The sequence below is a fragment of the Apodemus sylvaticus genome, chromosome 18 (genome assembly GCF_947179515.1).
Source record: "Apodemus sylvaticus chromosome 18, mApoSyl1.1, whole genome shotgun sequence".
In the NCBI taxonomy this organism is placed as follows: Eukaryota; Metazoa; Chordata; class Mammalia; order Rodentia; family Muridae; genus Apodemus; species Apodemus sylvaticus.
In genome coordinates this window covers 70,218,240-70,234,579 of record NC_067489.1, presented here as the reverse complement: position 1 = coordinate 70,234,579, position 16,340 = coordinate 70,218,240, and the positions used below count along the sequence as shown (strand labels likewise).

At 59.0% G+C, this 16,340-nt stretch overlaps 2 protein-coding genes across 10 annotated transcripts; both read right to left on the bottom strand.

Annotated features, from left to right (window-relative positions):
• Positions 1–568: 568 nt before the first annotated feature.
• Niban3 (niban apoptosis regulator 3) lies at positions 569–10,851 on the bottom strand. 9 transcript variants are annotated; one of them, XM_052162729.1, is made up of 15 exons: positions 10,620–10,841; positions 9,421–9,551; positions 8,404–8,529; positions 8,110–8,224; positions 6,789–6,956; positions 6,567–6,682; positions 6,393–6,497; positions 6,137–6,299; positions 5,431–5,621; positions 5,179–5,337; positions 4,406–4,522; positions 4,225–4,332; positions 3,559–3,670; positions 2,402–2,485; positions 569–1,738 (listed from the first exon to the last, which is right to left on the bottom strand). In XM_052162729.1, the coding sequence occupies exons 1-14, from the start codon at positions 10,672–10,674 to the stop codon at positions 2,412–2,414; spliced, it is 1,740 nt and encodes a 579-aa protein (XP_052018689.1). In that variant the 5' UTR covers positions 10,675–10,841; the 3' UTR covers positions 569–1,738; positions 2,402–2,411. The 9 variants fall into 9 exon arrangements, with proteins under 9 accessions (XP_052018689.1, XP_052018684.1, XP_052018683.1 ...); XM_052162726.1 differs by lacking the exon at positions 569–1,738 and adding an exon at positions 2,714–2,847 and having other exon boundaries at positions 2,401–2,485; positions 9,367–9,551; positions 10,620–10,849; XM_052162728.1 differs by lacking the exon at positions 569–1,738 and adding an exon at positions 2,714–2,847 and having other exon boundaries at positions 2,401–2,485; positions 10,620–10,846.
• A 1,107-nt stretch (positions 10,852–11,958) lies between these two features.
• Positions 11,959–16,140, bottom strand: Pgls (6-phosphogluconolactonase). The gene is made up of 5 exons (XM_052162732.1): positions 15,600–16,140; positions 14,014–14,121; positions 13,479–13,580; positions 12,997–13,137; positions 11,959–12,160 (listed from the first exon to the last, which is right to left on the bottom strand). Exons 1-5 carry the CDS (start codon positions 15,885–15,887, stop codon positions 12,026–12,028), a joined length of 774 nt encoding a protein of 257 aa, XP_052018692.1. The 5' UTR covers positions 15,888–16,140; the 3' UTR covers positions 11,959–12,025.
• Positions 16,141–16,340: the final 200 nt, after the last annotated feature.

Sequence of the window (16,340 nt, the reverse complement as noted above, 5' to 3'; positions counted from 1 at the left end):
GCTGCCATGTCCGAGGATCCAGGATCCTCAGAGCCCAAATTGTGTTGTCCTCTGACCTTCATACAAATGGCTTGTGTGCGCCGCTCCCTGTTCTTACTGTTTTCGTTTTCTGTGTATGAGTGTTTTGCCTACATGTATACAGCTATAACGTGTGTGTGTGTGTCCCTGTTCCCCAAGGAGCTGAGAAGAGGGCCTCAGATCCTCTAGAACTGGAGCTGCGGATAGTTGTCAACCACCGTGTGGTGATGGGAATAGAACACACTTGGGTCTGAGCACCTTTACCTGCTGAGCCTTCTCACTAGCCCGTTTTTCCTCTTTCTTTGTTGTTGTTGTTTTGAAACAGGTCCTTACTAGGCAAGCTCCGTCACATTAGAACCCACTGGACCCCAAGTTTCCTCTATAAATTCACAGTGATCTGCTTCGTTCTCCTGTGTTCTGGGACAGGCATGCGCCACCAGGCCAGCACACTGGTAAAATCCAGACTTTCCTACTCTGGTCCCTACCTTCTCAGAGGAGCGGAGCCCACGAGACGCCTCCTGATAGGTTATTTCTCCACCGCTGAAGTGAGTCAATTTAAACCAGATTAGATTATATTAAAGACGGGGAGTTTTATTGGGGAGCTGCACTCCCGACTTTCGCTGCAGCTAAGGCGGGGTTGGGATGGGATGGGTGGGAGGTACTGGGTGAAGGGTCGAAAGGGGGTGAGGCTGAGGAAGGGGGTGAGGCTGAGCAGCCGGACTGCTTGGGTCCTCGTCCTCCTCCACCTCCCCCCTCAAAATCAGGGAGCTCCCTGGAAAGCCCCAAACCGCCAGAAAGAGCTGGGGAGGGGCTGAGGGGGGCAGGGAGAGGGACAGGATGGCAGTTCTAGCCGGTCCCAGGGCCTGTCACTGCAAAGCTCTGGTCAATTAAGCTCGAAGCCCTGGGCATTTAAAGTATAACTTAATCATTCAAGCAGTTTTTAATCAAGCAATTGATAAAAGTAAAAGCATGGCCAGTGAGATGGCCCAGTGGGCAAAGGTGCTATGCTTAATGGCCTGAGTTTGACCTTCAAGACCCACATGATGGACAGAGAAGCAAACGCCTGTAAACTGACCTCTGACCTCCACGGCCCATGCTTGTGCGTGTGTGCACACACACAAAGTAAACAAAGTTTCAAAGAAGTGTTAAGAAACAGATTAGCCGGGCAGAGGTGGCAGCACACGCCTGTAATCCCAGCACTTGGGAGGCAGAGGCAGGTGGATCTCTGAGTTCGAAGCCAGCCTGGTCTACAGAGTGAGTTCCAGGACAGCCAGGGCTACACAGAGAAACCCTGTCTCGAAAAAAAACCAAAAAAAAAAAAAAAGGAAACGTACAGATTTTTAAGAAAAATAAATAAAAATAAAAATGAAATTAAAGGCATTACATGTATCATATTAACAGAGGTTTGGGGTTGCTTTTTAGAGACAGTGTCTTATTATGGTAGCCCAGGCTAGCTCAAACTTGAGTGTACAAATTTTAGCAGGAATATAATATTTATGATGCTTTGTTGGATACATAACAGTTACAAAGCCTAAAGCATTCATACACTTGGCCCAGGGAGGCCACTCCAGGTCTTTGTCCATTGTCCTCCAGGATGCGTGTGGGGGCGGTTAACACACAGCTCCGGACTGGTCTGGGAGGCCATATTGCATGGAGTGGCTGCATTGGGCCTGCAGAGTCAGTCAGTCTCTCTCTCAGGTCTGAGCATCGGCTTCCTCCCCTGTGAAATGACACCTGTCACCTGGATGTCCCCTGTGGCCTGAAGGACCCACAGGTAAGGAGGTAGAAGTGTAGACAGGGCTCACAAATCAAGAGACTCTGAGTGACTGTGCGACACTGTGGACTGGGCAGATGATGGTCACAGTTGGAGAACACTCGGGGATCCCTGAAAAAATGCTAGCTTACCTCTTCACACCCTGAGACCCCATGGGATTCACCCACAGTGTGGAATGCGCCTAAAGGGATGGGCCCGGGTGTATAGGGCAGGCCGGCGCAGGGTCTTTTAACGACTCCTTCCCCTCATGTGACTTCACGTGGGCCGGCAGTGGCTGTGCGACAAGTGAGCTCCAAGCGCCTTTGCGGATGGCAAGCCACCATCACTATGCCCTCCCAGGTATTGTTAACAGGACGTAACTGCCAAGAGGATCTCCATCCCCCTGTGTCTAGGCTGCAGGAACCAGGGCCCAAACCTGTCACCATCCCCACCCATGTGTATGCCAGAGCCCGTGGCTTCTGTACCTGTCCATCATGGCACTGGCCAGCAGGGCCGCGTGAGGAAATAAAGTCCGTTCTTGTCCATCCACTCCGCCCTTGCCACACCCTTAGACACCCCGCGCAACCACAGCCATTCCTTGTCATGGCCCAGAACCTGTGAGGTGCTCACCTGTTCCTTCCTAGTCCCCCTGGGCTCCTGAGCCATCAGCTAGAGAGCAGGTTCTGTCACTGGCACCAAGAACATTCTTCAACTCTAGAATGGGAGACAAGCCCTGACCCAGCTGAAGGGGCCCAGCTTTTGGCTCTCAGAAACCTCCTTCCGAGCTGCACCAAGGACAGACATTGCTAATCGATACCTACACTCTCCAAGCCAGGAGACTGGCTTCCCTCCCCAGCACTGCTGCTCTGGGCAGACATCACAAATCAATGGCAAGTGGAATTCCCCTAAGGATGAACACAAGCCTTAGGGTCAGAAGCTCACCCGGGTCACCATTTCTGGACTTAGCTTGGAGCCATTTAAAACTTATACTCTCAAAGAAGACGGCTCAGCGACGAAGCTGCTCTTCCCAGCACCACATGGTGGTTCACACCGGCTGTGACCCCAGATCCAGGGGACTGGAAACACGTATGTAAAACACATGCAGGTCATCGTGCACATCAATGCACGCACGCCTTTAATCCCAGCACTTGGGAGGCAGAGGCAGGCGGATTTCTGAGTTCGAGGCCAGCCTGGTCTACAGAGTGAGTTCCAGGACAGCCAGGACTACACAGGGAAACCTGTCTCAAAAAAACCAAATCCAAAAAACCAAACAAAAAACAAAAACAAATCATTAAAACAAACTTGTACTCTCTTGGCCATGTGGGCTCAGAAACTCAGGAGTCTGAGGCAGGAGAATTACTTAGTTGGGAGGCTTCCGTCACCACCTCAGCTCCATTTTTCTTGTTTGGCCACACATCATAGACACAGAGGTGCCGCCATCTGTCTCTGCTGTTCCTCTAACCTCTGGTCCCTCTTCCCTCTACCATCTTCACACACAGGCTCTGCAGGCCTTGTGGCCCTCCTGATTGGCATTCCAGGCCAACCACTCTCTGGTGCCAGGGAGTGTTTGTTGAATGAATACATGTTTACTGGCAGCTGCCTCTCTTGTCTTCCTGAGAACATCAGCATAACCCTGAAAATCTCATCCCAGTGCGTCCCCTTCCTGCAGCCCCCACATAGTCCACCCAGGAACCTCCAGGCCAGTGCCAGCGTCCACAGGAAAGGACGGGGACTGAGAGGGCACAGACAGGGACAAGAGGCCCCCTGAGCTGCCATGGGGAGCTCACCTCTGTCAATCCTCTGCAGCAGGAGACCCTGGACGACATCCCTGTAGACACCCTCTGTGGTCAGAACCTGCCAGCCCACAGCCAGGATGTCGCCATCCGCCTCTGGCGCTTCCTAGGACCACAGAGTCAGGAACATGGTTAGAGGCAGGGCCTGGGCTGCCCCGCCTCGGCCTGATCTGCTGGGTTCTCTGGCTTGTTTCCTTACAAGGATTTGCTCCCCCACAATCCCACACGCTGTAGCATTTGTCACGGCATCGGAAACGGACTAAGGCCCACACATCCATCCTGCCTCCCAAATGCCGCAGCTGTGGCTCTGGAGTGTCCTGTTAGCGCCTGAGACATACCTACACTTGATGGCCTTGGTCTTTAGGTAGCCACAAGGTTGGGTCCTCCCCACCCACAGCCTTCTCACTGTCTCTTCCCCCAATGCTACCCTCAGCTGACTCTTCTCTGGCCCTTAACACACTCGGCCCAGTCGTGCCCCAGGACCTTTGCACGGGTGGTTCTCCCTGTAAACTTAGACCCATGGAGAGAACCTGTGCCTGCTCAGCAGGGCTGGGCTAGAACTCTGGGAGGATGTGGCTAGTAGGCACGGGGGAGGTGTGGGGGTGAGGGTGGGGGTGCATGGACTGTCCCTGCCAGCCAGCTGTCTCAGTGTCCACTCACCAAGTTGCAACTCGTCCCAAGCCGGCTCCATACGAAGGGCCAGAAGATGCCCAGCAGCCGTTCCCGGGTGAACCTGCATCGTGCGGTCTCACTGTCCGAGGTGAGCTTCTGCAGGGGTCACAGGCAGCCGGTGTAGTGGCCCTCAGAACTCTGGCTGTGGGGACCCTGCCACACACCTCACCTTCAGCACCAGGGCCTTGACTTTCTCCAGCTGCTCAGCTGCCTGGCTGCAGTCCAGAGCTGCCGTGAGACACTGGTCAGCCAGCTGCAGAAAGGTGGTGACTGCAGCGGCCGTGAGCTGTGAAGGAGGCACCAGATGACGCCGCATTACCTCAGGACACCTGCTCGGGCCTCAGGCTCCCAACGCCTGAAGCCTCCAAAGCAGCAGAACTCGAGGCCCCTGCTCACTCCTGCCCTAATCTCAGGAAAGATCTTCTGTCTGGAAGATGGTAGCGGCCAGAGACCAGCCTCCCTGAGGCTGTGCACTGTACAAACTCTGCCAGGCTCAGGGGATCACTTTGGTCTCCTCCTCCCTTGTGCACCGGTTCATGGCAGGGCCCAACCCCTCAGCCTGCAAAACACGCTTTTTTTTTTTTTGAGACAGAACCTCACATAATGTACAGTGGCCTCAGTCACTATAAAGCTGAGAACGACCCTGACATCCTGATCCTCCTGTCTCCACCTCTTAAGTGCTATGACAGGCCTGTTCAATCACGCCCCATCTGGATCGGGGCTTGTCCCAGCCTCCTCCACCCCTGTCCTTTATAGACGGAGCTCCGGACGGCAGACCTGCCTCCAGTCAGGCCCCGTCTTGGCTCACACACATGCTGCACCCCCACTGCCCTTCACGGGTGCGACCTGCCCGTCAGCTGGGCCCACTCGTTTTCTATAAATGCACACATCTCTCTCTACCAGGGATGTGCCCAAAGCACCCTTCTCATCCACTCTCTTCACCTGTTGTGCAAGGTCTTGGGCCCCAAACACCAGGCTCTGCATCCCCAGGAAGCCAAAGGGTTTTGCCAGCTGGGCCAGATGGCTGTGGTTCCTCTCTGCCTCCCGGTAGCAGGCCTGCATCAGCTCTGGGTCCCACGGAATCTCCCCAAATTCATAAACCTATGTGTGCATACCAGTCGAATGAGAAACTCTCTTTGGCTTCTGATACAGACAGACCAAAGTGGACAAGCCGCTACTGGCCCGCGTGCTAACCTCCCTGCGCAGCCGAGTGCCAGAAGGGTTCTTGCGAAGGTAGTGGCACAGCCGGTCCATCCCCCGGATGAGCAGGGTCCGAACAGCTTGCAGCGTGGCTTCCACAGGGCTCAGCAGAGCGAGGGTAAGCTGCGGCAGGTGCAGGTCCACCTTCCGGCACAGGCAAGCCTCCACTGCGCCCTGGATCTCGGCTGAGGGGAGGGAGACGTGCGCCTGCTGATTTCCCCAGCAGGCCCTCAGCAGATGCGCAGGAGCCAGCTGGAGCTCCTGGATACTCACTTTACAGCTGGGGAAACTGAGGCTAGGAGTAGTGAGACCTGGCCCAAAGGCATAGGCAGAGGAAGTGGAAGTGGAAGGAGATTCAAACCCGGGTCTTGATAACTGGGCAGCAGAGAAGATGGTGCAAGGCCACAGCTACTGCCAGCCTTCCTACCTGGCCCACAATTTAACAGGCCTGGTCCCTCTCGCAGATCCAGTGTGTGACTCCGAACCCCAACCCCGAGTTTAGATCCCAGGCCCCGCCCCACTACACCCCGCCTTCCAACCCCCACTACGTCCCGCCTCATCAGGCAAGTTCCCGCCTCCAGACCACCCTCCCTTGCTACTGCAGCCTTCCCGCCCTCACTCTCCCAGACTCCTAGCTCCACCTCTCGCCTGTAGCCCCGCCCCTTATCCCGAGCCCCGCTCCCGCCCCTCCCCTTTTCACCTTCTAGTCTCCTGGCCCCGAGTGCTCGCTGCTGCAGGATCTGTTCGAGGTCTGTGCGCACCATCCTCTCCAGCGCCGCCAGCAGTGCGTCTTTTTCTGGCTGGAAGGCACGCAGCCCCGAGGACGCCCTGGCCAGGACGGCCGCGTGTACGGCGTCGAGGAACTGCAGAGTTCGAAGGCAGCTTCGGTGAGCGCGTGGGTCCTAGGGCGGTTCCCTCCCTCTCTCCCCCACCCCTTGCCACCCCACGCCCCGCACCTCCGCGCAGGCCCTGGCTCGGGCGCGCCCCGCACCGCGCAGGCCTCGGAGCGTCTGTGCTCGCAGCGCAGGCAACAGCTCCCGCATCAGCTCGGCGCTCAGCACCTGAAGGGGAGGCGTGGGGTTGTTGGGCGGACCGCGGACCGCGCCCGGGATCTGCGGGACACCGCTCACCTCTGCGTCGGAGCCCAGTGTCGCGTCGTCTCCACCAGCGTAGCCCCGGCGTCGTCGATAGAGCAGCACGGCGTCCAGGAAGGCGCAGGCTGCGGGCGCCCGGCTGCGCTGCAGGACTGAAGGCGCAATCAAGCGCACGCTGCGCTCAGGGAGCCCCGCACCTCCGCCGACCCTCTGACTCCCGCCCCCTCCCACCTGCACCCCGCTGCTCCCGCAACGCACCGGTGGCTCTCAGACGAATGGCACCCTGCAGGCCGAGCCTCCAGGCGCGCTGCGCCCCCCGAGAGCGAGCGAAGAAGCAGAGGTGAGCCCGGAAGGGGTGCACGAGGAAGAGCGCGAAGCTCACGGGCTCCTCCAGCACCAGCAGCGGTTCCTCCTGGGCCAGATCTGCTGAAAGCAAGAGAAGTCTCCCTTCGGGTCTCTCTGTTCATTCTTAGGCAGCAGCCTAAGAGAGCCCGGTGTAGGGTGTCCTACCATCGGACTGTGACTCACAGGTAGGCCTGTCTGGAAGTCTGGAAACCTTGTCTCAAAAACTACACACAGCAGAAGCCCTAACACGAGTGGACCCTGCGAGATCACCTGCTCTCCACATCCTGTTGGAGCAGGTGAACAAGGGCAGAAACTGGAAGCCCAGGACCCCGGCGGGCTTACACACAGGCCCAGGCCGGCCCACCGCTACTTCGCACCGTGTCTGTCTCCTGGCCGGACTACTGACACTGCATATTATGGGCTTTTTAAAATTATTTTTAATCACCTGTATGCCTCTCCCTCTCCCTCCCCCCTCTGTGTGTATGTGTGTGTGTGTGTGTGTGTGTGTGTGTGTTATTGTGTGTGCAGATACCTAAGGTCAGAGGCATCAGGTTCCCTGGAGCTGAAGCTCCAGGCAGTTGTGAGCAGCCTGATTCCAGGATCAAACGCAAATCCACCAAGTCAGCTTTCCAGTCCCCGCACCGCTTTTAATTTAATTTTGTTTTTGTTGGTTTGGTTTGCTTTTTTCGAGACAGGGTTTCTCTGTGTAGCCCTGGCTGTCCTGAAACTCACTCTGTAGACCAGGCTGGCCTCAAACTCAGAAATCCACCTGCCTCTGCCTCTGCCTCCGAATGCTGGGATTAAAGGCGAGCGCCACCACAGCTGGTTGTGAGCCAGCATGTAGGTGATCAAGGTCTCATGTCGCCCTGGCAGCCTGAAGCTCGCCGTGCAGACCAGGCTGGCCTAGACCTCGCCCACCCGCCTCCGCCCACCTCCCCAGCGCAGCAGCAGGGCCTCTGCGGCCCCTCAGACGTCTGCTAGTTGGGCTTTGCCCCACTGACGACCTCCGCCCAGGAACAGTAGGTGCTTCTTGTTCTTCCCAAAGCAAGCTCACTCAGGGATCGATGCCACCCACCAGGGGATGGGTGGCAACATCTGCCGACATGTCGGGAGTCACGCACACCGTGGGCACCAGTGGAGGCAGCCCAGGGCAGGTTTGCGAAGTGCTCAGAGATGGCCGAAGGACCAAAGGACTGGGAGGAAAGGAAATGACGAGGGGGCCACAGGTCCTTACCAGAGGAGCTGGGGCAGAGGTCGTCCAGAAGGCGGAGGTACTCAGGCTGGGAGGTGAGCAGTGTATACCCGGTCAGGGCCGCGGAGCCCAGCGGACGGCCCCCAGACTCATACTCCTGTGACCAGAGACGTGAGACCAAACTGGCTACCACTCCCCAGTCCAGGAGGCAAGTCCGTCAGAGCCCACGTAGCCCGCACCCTCCATGGGCCACCTGTGCAGCTCAGAGCCTGTTATTGCCACGACCCCCGCCCCTCACCAGGGAATTCTGGGTAGGGCCTCTGGTTGTCTACTGACCTCCTTATGACTGAACCATTCTAGACGTCCATCTCCACGCAGAACACAGAAGGTGGGCTGCCACTGTGGTGGGTGACCCCGAAGCAGGGTCAGGGGTCCTTGGTGCTCCCGGACTCGAGGCAGCTTCTGCAAAGGGATGTTTATTGGCTATGCTGGAGCAGACTCTGGGCCACCTGAGCTTTTCAGTTTGGTCACATGCCAGCAACACTCCGAAAGCCCAACAACGGCACCAGCTGCTCTGCAGACCCTGCTAGTTCAGCAGTGGAGAGGCTGAGGAAGAGTCAGGAATTCAGGGTCAGCCTCATCTATGCAGCAAATTCAAGACTAGCCCAGCTACATGACATTCCATCTCAAAACTAAAAGTTGTAGCAGGTATGTCCCTGCATGGGACAGGGAGAGTCCCCAGAGGTGGGGCCTCTGTCCACAGAGCCTCCCCTCACCAGGGAGGGAAAGGAGCCAGCGGGAAGTCTCAGGTTCTAATTGTACCTGTGCTGTGTGGCCTTCAGGCGCTCACTCGACCTCTCTGGTCCTGAATTTCCTCATCAGTCAAAGACTCTCTCATGATAGGGGACAGACGGAGGCCCTGGGACCCTATTAGGAGGTCCAGCTCCAGGCTGTGAGATTTCAGTAACAACCTCTGAGCTGCCAATTGTCAGAGGGATAATGGGACAGAAACCATGGGGTCTCACTGAAGAGTGTTTCCCTGGCATGGTGGTTGCAACGGATGGAACAGGCCCATGCACAGCTGGGGACCCCCACTCCCATCTAGCCTGTCTCTGCCAACCTCAGGACCTTTTACATGCTGTGCCCCTGCAGGGAATTCACTTCCCCAAGCCTCCTGGGCCAGCCTCCACCTCCAGAGCTTCCTGGTCCACCTGTGCAAAGGCCCTGTGGTCAGCCCTCCCCAGCTCCACACCCGCAGTCTCATGTCGGTACTACTGAGAATACAAGAAAGATAAGTACAGCTGGGTGCCCTGCAGGGGCCCTGGGAGGTAGCCTCATCCTTGGCACACGCACTTTGGTGTGGGACAGCTGGCATCCAGCCGGCTCCTGGGGTCCCAGCTCCTGGGAGATGTGTCTGAGCACAGCTGCAGCCAGCTGCCTGCGGTAACAGGGTAGGAAGTTCCTCAGCATGCCGTCCACCTGACCTGCAGTGAGAACGGGTCAGCAGTGTGACCAGGGCACCTGCCCGTCACCCCAGTGAGTGCCAGCGTAGGCCATGCCTCAGCGAATGAGGTGGAAGGCGGTCTCAGAGGACAGCTGATGCTAATCACCGGCAAGCGCATGTGCACACACAAAGGCCTGTCATGCAAATATATTGCTGTGTCTCAGGAGAATGAGGCCCAGAGAGGGCAACTAATTCACCCAGTGGCACACAGCAAATGCCGGCAGCGGTCAGTCCTGGGACTTGGAGAGATGACCGATCAAGCAGCATGTGCAGGGCTTCGCCTGGGCTGTTCCCACACTCAATGGTAGCCACACACCCTCCTCCACCCAGGCCTAGCCACCTCCCTTGGGAACACCCACCAAGTCCTGCTGGCCTGGCACTCTCCCAGGTCCAGGTGTGGGGCGGGGCAGGCTGAAGCACAGCCTGGCTTGGCCTTTCTCCCACGGAGAGCTAAGCCTCGTCTAGTCTCAGTGTACATGCAGACATCCCAGCCTCAGAGACCGCCTGGGGTCAGGTGGGACCCCTTCCACCCGCCCGTGGCCCCACCCCACCCTTCCACCCGTGCCCCCACCCCACCCTCAGCGGGCCCTAACTTCCACTAAATCAAAAACTTCACATTTCACTTTGTTTTGTCTTGAGACAGGGTTGCATACAGCCCAGGCTGTCCTGGAACTTACTTTGTAGACCAGGCTGGCCTCGAACTCACAGAGATCAGCCCGCCTGTGCCTCCCGAGTGCTGGGATGGCAGGTGTGCACCGCTGTATTCAGCTACTTGGATTTCATTTAAATCTGGAGTCTGCCAGAGCCAGGCACGATAGAGTGTGCCTTTGATCTCTGAGTTCAAGGCCAGCCTGGTCTTCAGAGTGAGCTCCAGGACAATCATGGCTACACAGAGAAACCCTGTCTTGAGACACTGAACAAAAAAAAATCTGAAGTCTTTCAACACGAGCCCACCCCGGCGAGACTAGACACAGGTGAGATAATGAACCCTGCCTGGCACGGGAGCACATGCCAGCGTGACCTCCCATGCAGTGACCTCTCTGCTCACCCTGAAGCTGCTGCCGCCGCCGTTTGCCCAGGGGACAGGAAGGCTGTGCCCCCATCCTGCCACCATACAGCGCTGACCTGGGTCCCTCTGCTCAGGATGCTGGATGGTAGCTGAGTGGCCCGAGTGCCAGGAGGGTATGCATGGCCATCGGGTACCACCCTCCACCCCCTGTCTGCACCTGACTCCTCCTGGCCTCTGGGGACAGGCTGTGGGGGTGGGAGGGTAGTGGGGACAGCCCCAGGGGGAGACCAAGGGAGTGTGGGAAAAACCAACGCCCTGGCACAGATGGGTGGGTGGAGCACATCTCTACCATCCCAGCACTCAGAAAGCAGGGGGGAGGGGGATGGGGAGTTTAGGCCATCGAGGCCAGCCTGGGCTACAAGAAGTCCTGTCTCTGAAAGCTGAAGGAATGAATTGCTGACTGAAGGAATGAGTGAGCAGGGGAGAGGCTGTCAGTGTGGAGGGAGGCCGCACCCACCCACCCATGCAGCTGCCCCTTAGACTCTTCCTTCTCCCTTCCCTTCCCAGGGGCTGGAAAGTGATGGCCTTGAAGCGTGATCCTAGCGGCAATGACAAAGCAGAGCCCTCCCTTGAGACGGGACCCAGGAGGTGGTAACGTCCCGACCGCCGGGCATGGGTCCTTCCGCCCACCTCACGTTCCCTTCTCGGGGTGTCTCAGCCTCTGCTTGGCTGTTGGGTGGGTGGCGCCTGCCCCCTAGAAGGAAGTCCCAGGAGGATTTTCCACAGTGACTTCTGCTGGCTTCCGCCCCAGCCATCCTACTTCCTCTTTGTCGCAGCTGAGGAGCCCTCTGGGACCGGACATCTGAAGAAAGTTCACTTTTGTGGTTCTGGTCCCGCCCTCTGGCCAAGTGTCCCAGGGAGGTTTCAATCCCCACCTCAGGCCTGGCTGGTTTTGCCTTCAAGAGGGAATTTTCCCCCGCCTCCCTGCTAGGCCCCGGGAGGGACCGGTCAGAACAGGTAAGGCAGAGATCAAGGAGAACACACCCAGTCCCCCGACCCTCATCTCCCGTCTTTGTCTTTGCAGGCACAGGACTGTCTAGGGGGCGTCCCAAGAGTCCCCGCAGATTCTCCTCCCCGCAGCCAGGGCCGACACCATCAGGACAACCTCAAGGCTCTGAGCAGGCTTGGAGGAGCCGGGGCATCCTCAGGGGGCCACGACAGCGCAGGCTTCACCGTGGCCGGGACGCAAGCAGCCACTTGGGACCCTTGGCGCCCGGACTGGCACACCGCGTACACCGCCTTCTGAGCCGCGTGTGCACTCTGCTCTGCTGGCCTCCCCGGCGCCGCCCTCCGCCACCAAGAACCACAGGGACCAGAGTTCCAGCAAAACTCTTTAATCCGCAGCGAGTCTGCTCCCACGGCACGGCACGCGCGGGGCGCACCCCCTACAACGTGGAATGCTTCTCGAAGGGCACCGACAGCAGCCGCGCAGCGGCCTCGTCCAGGAACCAGCAGAGGGCGCCCGTGCGCGGCCGCACCATCGCGGCGGGCAGCGCGCCCTCCTCGTCCTCCAGGATGCGCTGTGTGCGAGAGCAGGACCCGCCTCAGACGCCGGGCAGAGCCGGTCGGGCTCGCACTGGGCATCTGCTCGGGCTGGGGCTGGGGTGCCCACGGGATCTTGCCCTGCGCTCCGCCTCACACACCGTGGGCTCCAAAGCTTCACGGGGTAGAATAGGAGGTTTCTTGTTCTTATTAGGAGGTGGGGCCTCATCTAGCACGGGCTGCCCCTGAACATGCTAAGGAGCCAAGGACGCCTATTCTGCCTCCCCACTACACAGACAGCAGGAGGTACCGGGGACTGGCCCCAGGTTGTCGGGCTCGGGGCAAGCACCTGAATCCACTAAGCCGTCTCGCCCCACGCCCACCCTCCGCTTTTTATTTATTTCTATTTAATGTGTATGAGTGCTATTCCTACATGTGTTCCTGTGCACCGCGAGCATGCCTGGTGTCCACGGAGGCCAGCGGAGGGCGCTGGGGCCCTGGGACCGGAGCTATCGCTGGCCGGGACCGGAGCTCAGCAGGCACTCTCCAGTTGGTCACTATCTCTCTGATCCTGGCCTGTTTTAGTTTTGTTTTTTCTTTGTTTCTCTTTAAATATGTGTGTCTAGGGTCCTGCTCTCCCCCCACCCCCTTACTCCCTTCTCAGCTCCTCACTGAGCCTGGAGATAGACCTAGAGTCTCAGCGTCCTTTTGTGAAGGAGTTGGGGATGGGTGCAGGGGCTCTCCCCCAGGGCACTGTGGCCTTCTCCCTGCCCTCTCTCAGACTGGGGGCATGCTGTCCTGGGTTCCATGAGCGCCACCCGCCCGCCGCCGCCCCCCACCCCCACCCCGCCGGCCTCTGCCGCAGACCCCTTACCTTCAGCACGGCTGCCTTGCTTTCCCCCGTGGCCACGAATATGACGCTTTGGGCTGCGTTCAGCACAGGAAGCGTCAGGGTCACCCTCTGCGGTGGTGGCTTTGGGGAGTCACTAATAGGAGCCACGATCTTCTCCCGCTCCTGGGGAAGGCGGGCAGGTGAGGACAGGCCTTTCTGCCCTTCTGTTGTGTTTGTGGCACTGAGGGTGGAACCGGCCCCCGCCAAGCACCAAGTTCACAATGCCAACAGGTTTTCCTGTTGTCTTTTCGGTTTCTGAGACAAGGCCTTCCTCAGTGTCCCGGCCGCCCTCAATCTCACAGCAAGTGCCGGGGTGACAGGCATGCGCCAGCACGCTCACAGAGCGGATGCCCCGCGGGGCGGAGCTGGGGCACGGATGCTCAGACACCCACAAGACTGCACAGGCCCCGTGGGTCAGGGCCACAAGACCCCCATTCACCTGCAGGAGGGGTCCCCACACTCACCTGCAGGAGGGGATGGCCAGGGAAGAGCGAACAGGTGTGGCCGTCAGGGCCCACTCCCAGGATCAGCAGGTCAAACACAGGGACAGCATCTCCTTGCAAGGCCTGACAGGAGGATGGTGGGTCAAGTGTGTGCAAGCTGAGCTCAGAGGTAACACACAACGGAGCTGGAACCAGGTTTCTATCTCAGCTCTGACCACCATCTGCTGACCACAGAGTCACTCTACCTAGCACATTCCCTGTGACAGCAGCCGCCAGGACCCAGGGCAGCATCAACGTGCTGTGAGGTCTCAACGAGCCTCCTGCCTCAGTCTCCCACGTGCGGGGCTCACAGATGCGCTACCACATCACACTGAGCCAGTCTGGAGGTTTGTTTCCCATTTTAGAGGACAAGAACCTCAGGGCTGCAGACGAGTGTCCCTGAGGCGCAAGGCCCCAGCCTGAGTCTCCCTGCCACGCTGACCCCTCAGTGACAGCCTGTCCCCAAGCGGGTCCTGCTGCTGCAGTCTTTTACAGCTTTCCCCCGGCCTGGACCCACCTGCCTCAGTTTCCTGGCATAGTCCTCTGCAGCATCGTCCACCGGTAGGGCAGGGTCAATGGTGAGGACCTGGCTGTCTGGGATGGGCAGCTTTGAGAGCAGGTGTGTCTGTGGGAGGGGAAGGGACAGTCAGGGGGTAACATGACTGGGGTTAGATGCCCGGCAGAGTGCTGCCCAACAGGGACTCAGCCTGGCTGCATCCAGCGCACGCACGGCTGGCACCTGATTATACAGAGGTGGGGCCCCAGGAAGAGGACTGTGATCCACTGAGACACCTGCCTATGTCTCTGTGTCTGGCTCTTGGGACAAGTCCAGCTCTGTGGAGCAGAGGCTGGGGGCAAATGTCAGAATGCCAGGATGCTGTGCCTTACAGATGGAGGCGCTGGGGACTCTGTAAGGACCACCGCTCAGGGCGCTGAGGACCCTGATGGAGAACAGAGGAGCACAGGGCTCCAGACAGAGGCCACAGTAAGGTGTGTGAGCCGGGAAGGCGAAGGCGGCTCTACACGGCTCCTGTCCCCGCCCAGGGGGTGGCCTGGGTGCAGAACACTGCTGCTCAGAATGTGGATGCACCTCTGCACAGAAGTGTCACACACTCCACCTGGGGGTGACATCCTGCTTCCCTCAAAGATTCAGCTTCTAACCAAGTCCCCAGAGGGGCCGACTTAGGGATCTTAGCTTTATTTTTCTTGAGTGAACAGCATCAAAATGGCCTCATGTAGCACAGGCCGGCCTCAAACTGGGTAGCTGGGGATGACCTTGAACTCCTGATCCTCCAGCCTCTACTTCTTCGTTGCTGCAATGCCTGGAGTGCACCACCATTCCTGGTTATATGATGCTAGAAATGGAGCCTGGACCTTATGTGTTCTAGACAAGCACAACACCAACTGAGCCTTGTGCTAGGACCCGCAGCCCACGGTCGGTGAAGTTCTCAGACAGGCACCGCGTTCACAGTGGGCAGTTTCAGGTCCCTAGAGGGCCAAGGAGACACGAATCTTCTGTTTTCCCACTTTGAAGGAAGTGTAATGGCCCCTTCCCTGCTTCAGAGCCCATGACACTGGCCAAGCTTCCCCTAGGAGGTGGTGGCAGTCGTCCTAGTGTGTTCAGGACTCAGCCCCCCGTGCCTCAGTTTCCCTGTGTGTGAAGCAGGGACCTCTGTACCCTAAAGGGCGCCTGGTGACCATCATATCCCAGGCTGCTGGGAGGCGATGGCCAATGGCTTCTGTTAAAGAAGAGGAAACTGAGGCCCAACACACCCTGGACACTAGAGCCAGGCTGAGTGCACAAACAGCCATGACCCACGAGGCCCCACAGCCGAGGAGCGGCCCTCAGGAAGGTACGGGGAACGGAGGCCCGCCAGGCTGGACTTAGATGGACATCACCACGCATCCACCACGACCCCTTGGGGCCCGGAGCCCGCGGGTAGGCGTTGAAGCAGCTCCTGGCGTTTCCTCGGAGGACTGAGCCGACTCCGCATGGCCCACGGCGGCCCTCGTAGCCTGCGTTTCCACGGTAAGCTGAGCCGACTTGGCGTGGCCCAAGGCGGCCCCCGTAGCCCGGGCGGTGCGCGCCCCCGCAGCGCTCACCCGGTAGAGGCCGTACGTGCTCTCGGCGTGGTCGAAGGGCACGAGACGCTCGTCGCAGAAGCCGAGCGTCCAGCGCGCAAAGCTGGCGGGCCCGGCGGGAGCGGCGGCGGCGGGCAGGTCTCGGGCCAGCATGGAGACCAGGCTACCGCCTGACAGGCCAAGCGCGAAGCGGCCACGGTCCCCTTCCAGGCAGCTCGCGGCCCGCTGCGCCACCAGCTGCGCCAGCGACGCGCCCAGCTCCTGCGGGCTGGAGAAGACCGAGATGAGACTGGACGTGGGTGCGGCCATGGCTGTGGGGAGGCGGCGGCGCTCCCGGCAGCGGCCAGTACGCCACTGCGCCTGCGCGACGGTCGAGCTGCCATGGGCAGGAGCGCTCTGCGCTAAGGCCGTAAGCGCATGTGCAGTTGCGCAGATTGAAGCGTTGCAGAGGCCGGGCACAGGGCTCCGTAGCGCTTTAGGGTGGGTGGTGGCTGAGCAGTCCACGGTGCTTCCCTGAGCGGGACACGCCTCGCTGGCCAGATTTCTTGCATTTTGTTTGGTTTTTAAGCTGGAGTCAAGTAGCTCGGGCTGGCCTCACGCTCCTGATTGTCCTCCCTGGATTGGAGTGCTGGTGTGACCGAGTGTAGCTGCACTCTTGAGCCGGTGTTCAGGGTGCGGTCGGATGCTCAGAGTGCTGCAGCTGCAGCGGGATAAGGTCAATAAGCCGGGCGTGCTGAGTTACACTCAAGCTAGCACTCAGGT